General features: G+C 46.1%; 1 protein-coding gene across 1 annotated transcript in view; it reads left to right on the plus strand.

Moving 5' to 3' along the window:
* Wdr66 (WD repeat domain 66) overlaps window positions 1–12,427 on the plus strand; it is a 66,691-nt gene that overhangs the window by 10,053 nt on the left and 44,211 nt on the right. The window contains exons 4-7 of the mRNA XM_021187174.2: window positions 4,394–4,505; window positions 4,815–4,895; window positions 9,260–9,337; window positions 10,637–10,687. Coding sequence (XP_021042833.2) covers window positions 4,394–4,505; window positions 4,815–4,895; window positions 9,260–9,337; window positions 10,637–10,687 — 322 coding nt within the window. The remainder of the gene's footprint in view (window positions 1–4,393; window positions 4,506–4,814; window positions 4,896–9,259; window positions 9,338–10,636; window positions 10,688–12,427) is intronic.

The following is a 12,427-nucleotide window of genomic DNA, read 5'->3' on the forward strand; positions in this document are numbered from 1 at the left end:
AGGTCCTGAGTTCAATTCCCAACAACCACATGGGGGGTCACAACCATCTGTCATGGGTTCTGATGCCCTCTTCTGGTGTGTCTGAAGACAGCAACAGTGTACTCACATACCCACATATGTAAAATAAATAAATCTTTTAAAAAAAAAAAAAAAAAAGAAAGGAAAGAAAAAGAAAAATCCAGACGCACGTTTACATTCCAGAAGAATCCTGTACTTGCTACTCCTTTGAGGCAGTGAGTGTGAATGTTGGGTTTTCTCTCTTTTTTAGCATTTTATTTTTATTTATTTATTTATTTATTTATTTTGTGTGGACAGATGACTGGTCTAAATGTATGCCTGTGTACCACATGCATGCAGTGCCTGAGAAGGTGAGAAGAGGGTGTCAGATCCCCTGAAGTTACAGAGCTGTTTGTGAGCTGCCATGTGGGTGCTGGGAACCAAACCCAGGTCCTCTCCAAGGGCAAGATTGTGTTTTTAACTACTGAGCCATCTCACCAGCCCCGGGCTTTCTTTCAAATTCCATTGACCATCAGCCCAACAGAAATGAAACATGACTAGCGGCTGAAGACAGTTGTCACAACTGTAATGAGAAAACTAAATGAATTATTTAAGCTTAAAATTGAAGTGTGCGCTGGCCACCACTGCCGGTTCCAGTCGCTGCTTTTTCCAGTCATAATCAGTCTGGTGTGCTTCCTTCTAAAACATCTGCTACCAATTTGAACACACTCAGGGGGTCTTCAGCACGTGGTTTTTTCTGCACGCTATTTGGTCCAATCATTTGCCAAGCATAAATCCGATTTCGTAGCTCTCCTCTGGAGGCTGCCATTGACCCAACAGCCCGGGTTACAGGGAACACAGCTGCTGCCTTTGAGCCAGGAAGGGTTTTTCTCAGAGAGGGAACTGTCCCTAACTTCAGGCTTGAGGTCCCTGTGGGCTCTGTGGCATCCCATATTTTCTGGCCACAGAGCCCCTGTTGCAGAGACTGTGAAAGGTCCTCTGTGTGTCGAAGCAATGGAACGAGTCTGTTCCAGCTGAAGGACACTGGGTCTCTGTCACTTGAGAAGCTTCAGCTAGCTAAACCGCAGCCCCAAACCTTCACTGGCATGGCAGCCAGCCGTTCCTCGTTGGGATGGCAGCATGGAGTTCACAGAGGGAGAGTGGATCTCAGCCCTGGAGAGGTTTCCAGTTAAAGGCACATGAGACAAGTCCATCAGATCTGTAGGACTGACATGTGTATGATCCCAGAAAATTTGTGTGCAGTTGTAGATAAAGTTTAAAAGAATTTTTAAAAAAGATTTATTTTATGTATGTGAGTACACTGTCACTGTCTTCAGATGCACCAGAAGAGGGCATCGGATCCTATTACAGATGGTTGTGAGCCACCATGTGGTTGCTGGGAATTGAACTCAGGACCTGGAGAGGACCTCCCTGAGGGAAAGCTGACTGGTGAAGAGGATGTGCAGAAAAGTCTTATCACCGGAAGGGGGTATCTTCAGCTCTTTCCACTCTGTGGACAGTTAGTTACCTTCATGGCCAGACCCAAGATGTACAGAGTTGTGACCTCTGTTTGACACGGGCTCCCAGACAGAGTGTCACTATGTCACCCAGCTTGGTGCTTGCTTGGTATGTGTTCTAGGATAGAACTTATAGTCCATAAAATATTATTCAGAGCCCGTTCTGCTCTTAGTGACAAAACAAACAGAAAAAAAATTTTTTTTTCCTTAAGGTTTTATTCAGTTTAAAAATCTTACTCAGGGTTAGGGATGTAGTTCAGAGATGGAGCACTCACTCACTGAGCATGTGCAAGGCCCCATGCTGGCCCGCAACTACTGTAGCCACAAGGAGAGTGAAAGATTAGCTGGGTGTGGAGGCAAACATCTGTAACCTCAGCAGCTGGAGGCTGAGACAGGAGGATTGTGAGTGTTAGGCTAGTCTGGGCTACACAGTGGATTCCAGGTCACCCTAGACTGTCTAGGAGGCCAATGTGTCAAAGAAATCTTACTGTTCTTACAAATGTAGTGTATTTCTGCAGTCAGCGTTGTTGAGGTTTGGATTGGTGTATGTCTGCCCAAATCTGGCTTTAACCTCTAAAAAAAACTTAACCTGGATGTAGAAATGTGATATATTCAGTTTTATGTTGAACTTTTTTGTGGTCTAATTAAGAAACACATTTCTCACCAATACTTAAGTACACTGTAGCTGTCTTCAGACACTCCAGAAGAGGGAGTCAGGTCTTGTTACGGGTGGTTGTGAGCCACCATGTGGTTGCTGGGATTTGAACTCTGGACCTTCGTTGGGTGCTCTTACCCACTGAGCCATCTCACCAGCCCAAAAGTTGCTTTTTAAAACATTTATTTGTGGGCTGGAGAGATGGCTCAGCGGTTATGAGCACTGACTGCTCTTCCAAAGGTCCTGAGTTCAAATCCCAGCAACCACATGGTGGCTCACAACCATCCGTAATGAAATCTGATGCCCTCTTCTGGGGTGTCTGAAGACAGCTACAGTGTACTTACATATAATAAATAAATAAATCTTTTAAAAAAAACCATTTATTTGTATAACATCCATTTATTAGGGAGGCACATGTGTGTCATGAGTCAAGTGTAGAGGTCAGAGGACAACTGTGGGAGCTGGGTCTCTCCTTCTGCCATATAAGTCCCTGGGATCAAGCTTGGCTCGTCAGATCTGGCAGCCAGCACCCTTTCCCCTGAGCCTGTTAGGAGGCAGGTCATCATGGCCAGAAGTCATGGTAGGCTCTCGGGAGCAAAGCAGCGAATCTCACACGAGCCAGGAAGCTCACAGGAAGGGGCTGAGGCAAGCCATCTCTCCAGGACCGTGACCCCAATAAGACTATACTTCCTAGTGTTCCCCCACCCCCATATATGAATGTGTGTGTGTTTGTGGTATGTACGCACGTGTGTGTGGCCAGAGGTTGACTTCCGGAAGCCATCTCTACCTGACTCACTGAAACAGGGTCTGCCATTAGATCCCAGCGTTTGCTGATACGGCCTAGCTGCTCAGCTTACTCTAAGGATCCCTGTCTTTTCCAAGCACTAGATAAACAGGGGACCGCTAGACCCACCCAGCATTTATGTGCACCTTCTGGGGGTCCAAACTCTGGCCCTCCTGTTCCCAAGGCACCTGCTTTAACCCCTGAGCCGTCTCCCCAACCCCATGTTCTAGTTCATACCTCCACCCAGTAATGCTGTCCTATTATGAATGGATCCAGGGCTCAATCCATCGATACACTTAAAGCCTTCGGAATTCAATCGCTTCCCCCAAATCCATCAGCTCAGAGCCAAGCCTTAGTAGATATTGAAGGTTCGAACCTTACAGCATCTATCACGTCTGGCAAAGTGTCCCGCCCCAGAGTCATTCCCAGGAACAAATGAGTGAGCTACCAGAGTGCTCATGAAGACAGCACACACACGCCTACCCTCCTCTTCCGAGGTGGGCCTGCCTGCTACTATTGGGACAAAGTTTGCATAATGACATGAAACTGGGCATGCAAAGAGACACGGTGAGGGTTGGCATTTAGTACAGTGTTACATGACTGTCACCTTTACCTTGTTGCAAAACAGTTTAATCATCCCCAGGGAGCGGTGCGGACCCCTCCCCCTCCCCCTTCTCTCTCCCCTCCCCCTTCTCTCTCCCCCTCCCCCTGGCAGTCACCAGTCTGTTCTCTGCTCCCAGAGTCTGTGTATTTCCTCTCTGTGGGCCCACATATGTGAGCTTTTGTGTCTGCCACATTCTCGGGGTGTGTCTGTGCTGTGGCATGTGTCACAGCATCTCCCCTCTTTGCGGAAGAATGAATAATAATGGCGGTTTGCTCATGTATTATTAATGCATAAGAATGAATTAATTCCGCCATGCTTACCAGCTCTAACCCCAGCACTCAGGAGGATGTCAGTGTTGAGGCCAGCCTAGGCTACAGAGCAAGACCTTGTTTAACAAAAGTGTGTGTGTGTGCGTGTGTGTGTGGCAGTTGGAGAGATAGTTTAGCAGATAAGAGGCTTGCTTGCTATATATTCTTGCTGAGTTCAGTTCTTAGTGTCCATGTCTGGCTGTTCACCTGCTTGTAACCCTAGCTTCATGGGATCCAGTGCCCTCTTCTGGCCTCCACAGGTCACCCACGTGCACGTGCATCTATCTGTGCACACACACACACACACACACACACACACACACACACACACACCTTTAAAACAAAATATTCTAAGAAATAAGTTATTTGGATACGAATGTTAATGGGACATAAATATTCCGTTGCTCAGACAGATCATTCTTTGTAATGTTTGTTGGACGGTTTAGCTGGGTTCAGTCTCCCTGGGAAGCCGGGTATCCCTCTGCAAGAGCCACCCCTCTCTGTCTGTTTTTTTTTTTTTTTTTCCAGAATCCCCGTGCACACCATATTTGACAGCTGTCCAGAAGGTAACGGCATGAGGTCAATAGCCATCACCCGTGACTCCAAGTTTCTGGCCACCATCTCAGATTCTGCAACCCAGGTAAAGGGCCCTTTGGGTAGGTCTCTTTGAGCTGGCCAACGCGCCAGATGTCTTAGCAGCCACCTCTGTACAAGCTACCTGGCGTCGTGTGTGTGTGTGTGTGTGTGTGTGTGTGTGTGTGTGTGGTGTGTGTGTGTGTGTGTGTGTGTGTGTGTGTTTTCTTGGATGAGCAGACATCACAGTGTTGGGTTGGGTCCCATGCTTAGGGCTTGATTCTAGGCCTTTGCTTCATTACCTGAGGCCTCTCAGGGTTTCCTTGGGCTTCTCCCCAGGGGTCTCTCATGTCCCTTGTTGTGTTCTCTCTGGCAGAAAGTTTGCATCTGGAAGTGGACTTTGGCAGTGGAGACGCCCGCATGCACACTTGAGCTTCCCAAAGAGTATGGTTTCCAGGTGAGCCAGCCGCGTCCGTCCGAGCCTGTGAACACTACTAGCCCGTGTTTACACCGAGGACCTGCCTCATGGCGGGGTCCACTGATCTCGAGCAGGGTTTGCCATTGTGCAGAAGAAGAGCCTTTGAACATCACTCCCTAGCCCAGACCTCATTTTATCCTTCCTAGTAACAGCTAATGTGTTTGACACCCTCGTTGCGTCCCAGGTTCCGCTCGATTCTCTACTTATATTAGCTCCCATAATCCACACAAACAAGCAGGTGCAGAGTTATTAATATCCGTAGACTATGGCTATTCATTATTAAATAATCTATCCAAAGTCACCCTGCCAGGAGCAGCGTCTCTTATTCCAGAAGCATGCTCTCGGCTGCTTCTAACCTCGTGGTGAGCTTGCGTGAGGAGGCTTGCCTAAGGCACCCTGAACGCTAGCATCCGGCCTCTCTGCGCCCCAGTTACTACTGCTCCCTGTCTTGTGTTTTCAGACTCTTTTAACAGTAAGTTTATAGAGGACTGGTCTATGCCTGGCGCTATGATACCTGAGGCACGGGGGCCCGAGACACAGAGGGTTGGGTAATTAGACTCAGCAAGACCCAGGTCCTGGCTCTCTCAGATGCCCACCTCCGCGATCCTGCCAGTCACCCAGAAAAATAAGTGCCTCTACTTACAAAGTTTGCACTGATCCAACAGCCAGGTGTATGTGGCTATTTAGGCTACGTGTGTGTGTGTGTGTGTGTGTGTGTGTGTGTGTGTGTGTGTGTGCACGCGCGCGCGCATGTGCCCATGTGCAAGTGCATGCACCCGCGGGAATATGTGGACATGCATGTGTGGAAGCCTCAAGGGTTTATGTCTGGAATTATCTTCCATTGCTCTTCTTTCTACCTCACTCACTGGGGCAAGGTCTCTCAATCAAGCCCAGAACCAACCGATTTAATCAGTCTTGTTAGCCAGCTTTTCTGGGGATCTCCCAATCTCTGCCTCCAGAGACTGGTATTATAGGAAGACCACAGCGCGCCCATCCAATGTTCACAGAGGTTCTGGAGATCCCCCACTCCTGTCCCTAGGCTTGTATGTGAGCACCTTTAACCACAGAGCCAGCACCTCCCAAGGTGTGTTGGCTAGCTTTTGTTAACTTAGACATATCTGGGAACAGGGACTTTCAGTGGAGGAATTGCTCCATCACTTCAGCCTGTAGGTATACAAGGTGGGTTTTTATGTTTTGTTTTGTTTTATTGCTAGTTAATATGGAAGGCCTCAGCCTACTGTGGGCAATGCCATCCTTGGACAGGTGTCCCTGGGCCGTATAAGAGAGTGAGCTAAGCAAGCCATGAAGAACAAGCCACTGAACATAATTCCTTTATAGTCTCGGGTTCTTTTTTGCCTTGTGTTCCTGCCCTGGCTTTCCGCCATGATGAACCGTTCCCTGTAAGCCAAACAAAACCCTTTCCTCTCCCGATTGCTCTTGGTCAGTATTTCACTATAGCGGTGGAAAGCAAACTGGGATCCCAGGCTCGGCATTTCTCAGATGGGCCCTGGATACATAGCCAGGTGACCCTGAACGCAGCATTGTCTTGGCCTCCCAAGTACAGGGGCCATGGGCGTGTGCAGCCACCGCAGTTGGTGCCAGGGGTTTTTTTTTTTTTTTTGGTGTGTCTTTTTAACTTTGCTGTGCAAAATGCCTTTAGGACTCCCCCCTCCCCTACTGACTCTCCAGACCCCTTCTGAACTATTGTCTTCTTTAATTATATTGTTTTACAACCTCAGAGCACCAGGCGTCTCCAGTTTTGTTTTGTTTTCTACATCATCTTCAGTTTTGTTTTGTTTTGTTTTGAGCAGTGTTTTATCATTTCCAGTGCACACATCTTTTCGCTTCCAGAGTTAAATTTATTCCTGCATTTTTCTTCTTCTTCTTTCTGATGCTTTTGAGAGTGGGGTGTTTCCCTGATTCCCCCTTTTCAGCTCGTTCACTGGCCGCTGTATAGAAACACAGCTGGATCTAGCCGCGCAGTTTTGTGTCCTGCAACTTTGCAGAATGAACACGACTATTTAAATTTAAATTGATCAGAATGAAATAAAATAACAAGTTTGGTTCCCCAGCTTAACCAGCCACAGTTCTAAGTCTCCCCCGCCCCGCTGCCCCCCAGCCACATGTGGCCGGTGAGCAACAGCGTTTGATACACACAAGGGAGAGGATCTCAGGCGAGACATTTCTACACACAGCCCTTCCATTCCTTCCCCATAGCCATTACTCTGGCTGATGGCTGACAACATTGCTCATGCATAGGTCCTTGAGAGGACTGGGGCAGGCTATCAGGGGCAAACACTAACCTGTTCCCACTCCCACGCCTCTGATCTGCCTCCAGCCCCACCATGTTTCTCTCTCTCTCTCTCTCTCTCTCTCTCTCTCTCTCTCTCTCACCTCCCCACGGAGGACAAGCTCACCTCCGTTATCTTCACCCGCAGCCATCCACTCTGCCTCCTTAACCCTGAACTTACAGTACAGGATAGATTCCCCACAGCATTCGTCTCTGACGAGCCCCTATATATTCTTCTAGCTCTTGCCTTCTTCACATAAAACTGTGAGAAGGGAGCTGGTAAGATGGCTCAGTGGGTAAAAGCAGTTACACCCCCCACACACACACCATAGCCTGAGTCCGACCCCTGCAGCTCATGGCAGAGGGGGCTCTGCCACTTCAGAGCTTGTCCTCTGACCTCCATGGGAGGACCTGCACTCACACAGCTAATGCAAAAGCTAATTAAAACTTAGGGTGTGGTGGAACACACCTTTAATCCCAGCACTCAGGAGGCAGAGGCAGGCAGATTTCTGAGTTCGAGGCCAGCCTGGTCTACAAAGTGAGTTCCAGGACAGCCAGGGCTACACAGAGAAACCCTGTCTCGAAAAACCAAAAATAAATAAATAAATAAATAAATAACTTTCTAGAAGAGGTCTCAGTACCCCTTTCCCTCTCTCTCTCTCTCTCTCTCTCTCTCTCTCTCTCTCTCTCTCTTTCTCTCTGATAGCTCCTCACCCCAGGAAAATTTTGTCTACTTTTCTAATATTTAATTTTCATACTAATTATTATTGTGTGCCTGTGTGCTGGGGGGCGAGGGGGGGCGTCATATGTGTGGGAGGCAGAACGCGGCTCTGCAGAGTCACTTCTCACCTGCATGGTGAGCACGGGGCATCTTCACCCGCTCTGCCATCTTGCCCGCCCAGCTTTTCCCACTCGGCTTACTGTGGCACTGGTCACAGATTTTATTTTATTTTATTTTTTTTAACTTCTCCTTTTTGGCTGGTGGTACTTGGTTAACTGCTTATTATTCACTGTTAATGGGCACTGGGAGTCAGGTAGAAGAAAGACTTTGCCTCCGCCTCATCTTGCGCAAGGTCTCTTGCCCATCGTCCCCCAGGAGTCTCTGTCTCGCTTGTTGTTTAGTTTCTACATTTAACGTTTTCCCCTCACACGTCAGCTTCTGCAGAGTTGGTTTTTTTTTTTTTTTTTTTTTTTTTTTTAGATTTTTTTTTTTTTTTTTTTTTTTTGGGAAGGGCGCCAACCACTCACTCACACCATTCACTGTCTTGGCAGGAGTCAGACTTCCCTTCCAAAACCTCACGGTTCATTCCAAGATCTCCCGTGTCCCTGTCAGCTAGCTTCAGAAATGTGCCTTCATTTGGCTTTTGTCTAAAAGACCACAGAATCAAGATTATTAGTGCTCAGGGGCAGAGCACATGCTCAGCTTGTGTGGCAATCTGGGTTCATTGCCCAAGAGAATAAAAACGATCAACGGACTAAATAACGAATATAGTTTATTTTTGCTTGTTATAGATATGAGTTGTAATAAATAAATAAATGAATAAATAAATAAATAAAATAAAACTTGTAACATGGACGCACCTCACACTATTTACTTTACAGCCAATATTTAAACACTATTCTCCTGTTTGCCAGGTTCCAAGTCTTTTGTGTTTTATTTATTTATTTATTTATTTATTTATTTTTGTCTTTTGTGTTTTGTATATATCCCTACTCTGTTTTTGTTTTTGTTTTTTAAAGATTTATTTATTTATTTTACGTATATGACTACACTGTAGCTGTCTTCAGACACCCAGAAGAGGACATCAGATCCCATTACAGATGGTTGTGAGTCACCATGTGATTGCTGGGAATTGAACTCAGGACCTCTGGAAGAGCAGTCAGTGCTCTTAATCTCTCCAGCCCTTGTTTTGTTTGTTTGTTTGTTTGTTTGTTTGTTTTAACTAAAATTATTATTTAATTGTGACACTCAGCTGAAGCCCTGAGAAACAGGTTTGTTTGTTTGTTTTGTTTTTTTAAAAAAAATCCATGTTCCTGCCCTCTGCCGCCTCAGGAGAACCTCATCTTCAACCCATTCAACAACAAAGAGATGGTGAGCAACAGCAAGACTCAGGCCGTCTACTACTACTGGGTAAGTCGAGGCAGAAGCCTGTGCCTCAAAGTGTGGATGGAGACGCACGCTGAGGAGTGGAATACAGACACTCTGTGGTATAGTCATAGTGACACAACGAGCATGTATTTAAATATTTTGACTTAATTATGCTATTTATCTTAGTTGTGTTGGAAATTAGCATATTACCTTAGAGGCAGATAATTAAACCTCATTTAATTTTCTAAGGTAATGAGGCAGATATTGATTTGTCTGTTTGATAAAGGTGGAGTTGGGTTTGTTTTTGTTTGTTTGTTAATTAATTAATTTATTACACCTTGGACTCTAATTATTTCAAATTTCAGAAAGGAATTTTTCTAAAAGTAGAAAATAGTTTATTTATTATTTGACACTTTCATACAAGCAAACAATGCATCTTGACCACAGGCGCCCCGGCTCCCCCTCCTCTTTCCCACCACCTCCTTCATCAACCACCAACCTCTCTATCTACTCCCCCTACAACTTCCTTCCTTCCCGTTCCATGTCCGTTATTTCTTCTGTCTGTCCATCCATCCATCCATCCATCCATCCATCCATCCATCCATTTTTAGTTTTTAGTCGGTAGACCAGGCTGTCCCGGAACTCCCTGCGTAGACCAGGCTGTCCCAGTCTAAAGATCCAGCTGCCTCTGCCTCCAGAGTGCTGGGGCTAAAGGTGTGCGTCACCCCACTCATCTTTCCTTTTATTTATTTGCTTACGTTGCTAACCCACTAAGTCCAGTCAGTCAGTGCAGCCTCTTGGAACACTGGCCGTCAGAGGCTGAGCAGAGCAGGGGACGGGAGTGGCTACAGGTCCCCCGGCACTGCAGGGGGGTGGGGGGATAGCCACTATGCAGTTCTGTGAACACCACACCCATGTGGACACCCGTCGTGTGCTTAATGGCTGATTTTATGTTCATTGCAATATCTTAAAAAAAAAANAAAAAAAAAAAAAAGAGCCAACCCAAGGACTTGTTGAAAGGCGCCCACCGTTGGCATTTATGCTTTGGGTGTTTATTTTTTCTTTTTAAAGTCTCATTAGTGTGGCACTCAGATTTGCATTAGCCACTCACCACACAGAGGCACAGGCAAGCCTGGCTTTTGAACAGATTTGTTTTTCTTTTCTGATGCTTTTAGCGATTCCCCGGGGTGGGGTGGGGAGGAGAGGGCGGCGACTGGCTTTCTTCTTACTTGAACTGGAACCCTCTGACCCCATCCGGGCGCATTCGCTCTGGTTTAGCTAACGCTTCTTTAGGCGGCACCTCGGTCTTTAAATAGTAATGTCTCTTTCTGTGCTTTTCAGTTTGAAGACAAGGGTATACTTGCTCACAGTGCCCCGGTTTTAACAGAGAAAGTGAGTATTTCCTGTTGTGTTTTCACATGTCTGACACCTCAAAGGGTGAATACGGATGTGTAGCCTTAGTGGGCATGGGCTATATCTTAATGTGAAGCCATTGGGAAAGAATTTGAACATTTTTGCTTAGATCCTTAATTATCCATAATGAAGTGTCTGTTAAAAATAATAGAAGCATTGTAAAAATAAAATAAAACATTATGGAAAAGATTCACAGCCAGAGCTGGTGGTGCACGCTTTTAATCCCAGCACTTGGGAGGCAGAGGCAGGTGGATCTCTGAGTTCAAGGCCAGCCTGGGCTACAGATCGAGTTCCAGGACAGCCAGAGCTACACAGAGAGATCCTGTCTTGGAAAATAAAACAAAACAAAACAACAACAACAACAACAACAACAACAAAAGCCCAACCAAATAAACAAATTCAAAAAAGATATGATTAGTATGAGGAAATACAGATTTTGAAATGTGTGTGTGTGTATTGACAAAGAATTAAGAATTAAGTTTGACAGAGAGCTTGCCCACGTGAAGGAAAAAAAAAAAAAAAAAAAACGAAAGAGGAAATGAACCGACACAAGGAAAGATGATTTCTCGTGGGCTCAATCCCCAGGACCAACCAGACAAACAAACACTTCTTAGGAAAGCTTATTGTGTCTGTTTGCAGATTTCGTTTTTTTTTCCAAATGAGAACGTAAGAAATAGTCAATGGTTCTGACTCCTGGCGGTCACACCTTCCAACGTCTCTGCCCATAATGACTTAGGAAACAGTGTACTCCGAAGGGAGTACAGAGGTTGGCACTTGTACGATTCTGCCATATTTGATGTGGGCTCCTGCTTCAAAGATATGTTTCAGATGTTAACATTGAGGGCCGGGTATGATGGCATGCACCTTTAATCCCAGCACTTGGGAGACAGAGGCATCTGGATCTTTTGTGTTCAAGGCCAGCCAGAACAGAGTGAGTGCCAGGCCATCCAGGACTGCCCAGTGGCTCAAACCAAACTAAATGAAAAAATTCTGAGGTCTGAGGTCATAGCTCAGTTGGTATAATGTTTGCCGACCATACACAAAAAGCACTGGGTTCAATTCCCAGCCACTCATAACGTAGATAAGATGGTGGTGATTCCCAGAACAAACCATCATGAGTTTCAGGCTGTTTAAGTTCATGGCTGGTATATAGGAAATCTGGGGGGAGGGGGAAGGCTGGGGAGGGGAGAGAGAGCCTTTGATTTACTTCAGTTCTCTGATGGGAGCCCTGGGGTCCGGAGTGACTTAGGCAAGCACTTTGAGTTGCACATTTAGTTTCATTAGCCAGTTACTCACAGCCAAGCGTACCCTGTACAGACCATAGGATACAATGTTTCCTTCGCAAGGCAGGTGCTGTAAAACCAGATAGCACTGCCTTGCAGGGAAGCCGTAAGCTAAAAGTACCAACAACATCACCAGCAAACACACTGACGAGGCCAAGAAAGGACATTTGCTCACAGTGTGAGCTGAAATAAAACAGCAAGGTATCATCTTGTCCAATCTCAGGGCAGAGGGGTTCCCGTGCAGTTTTCGCCAGTCTGCACACCCATGTGTCCACAGATGATGGGGCAGAGCTGGCTCGATTCTCAGGTCACAGAAGGCAGCGAACTCACAGAAGCACAATCTGCCAAGAACAGACACCAATTACAGTTTGAAAGGACAAAAAAAAAAAAAAAAAAAAAAAAAAAAAAAAAAAAAAAAAAGCCTTGCATGGACACA

Source organism: Mus pahari, chromosome 23 (genome assembly GCF_900095145.1).
Source record: "Mus pahari chromosome 23, PAHARI_EIJ_v1.1, whole genome shotgun sequence".
Classification (NCBI taxonomy): Eukaryota; Metazoa; Chordata; class Mammalia; order Rodentia; family Muridae; genus Mus; species Mus pahari.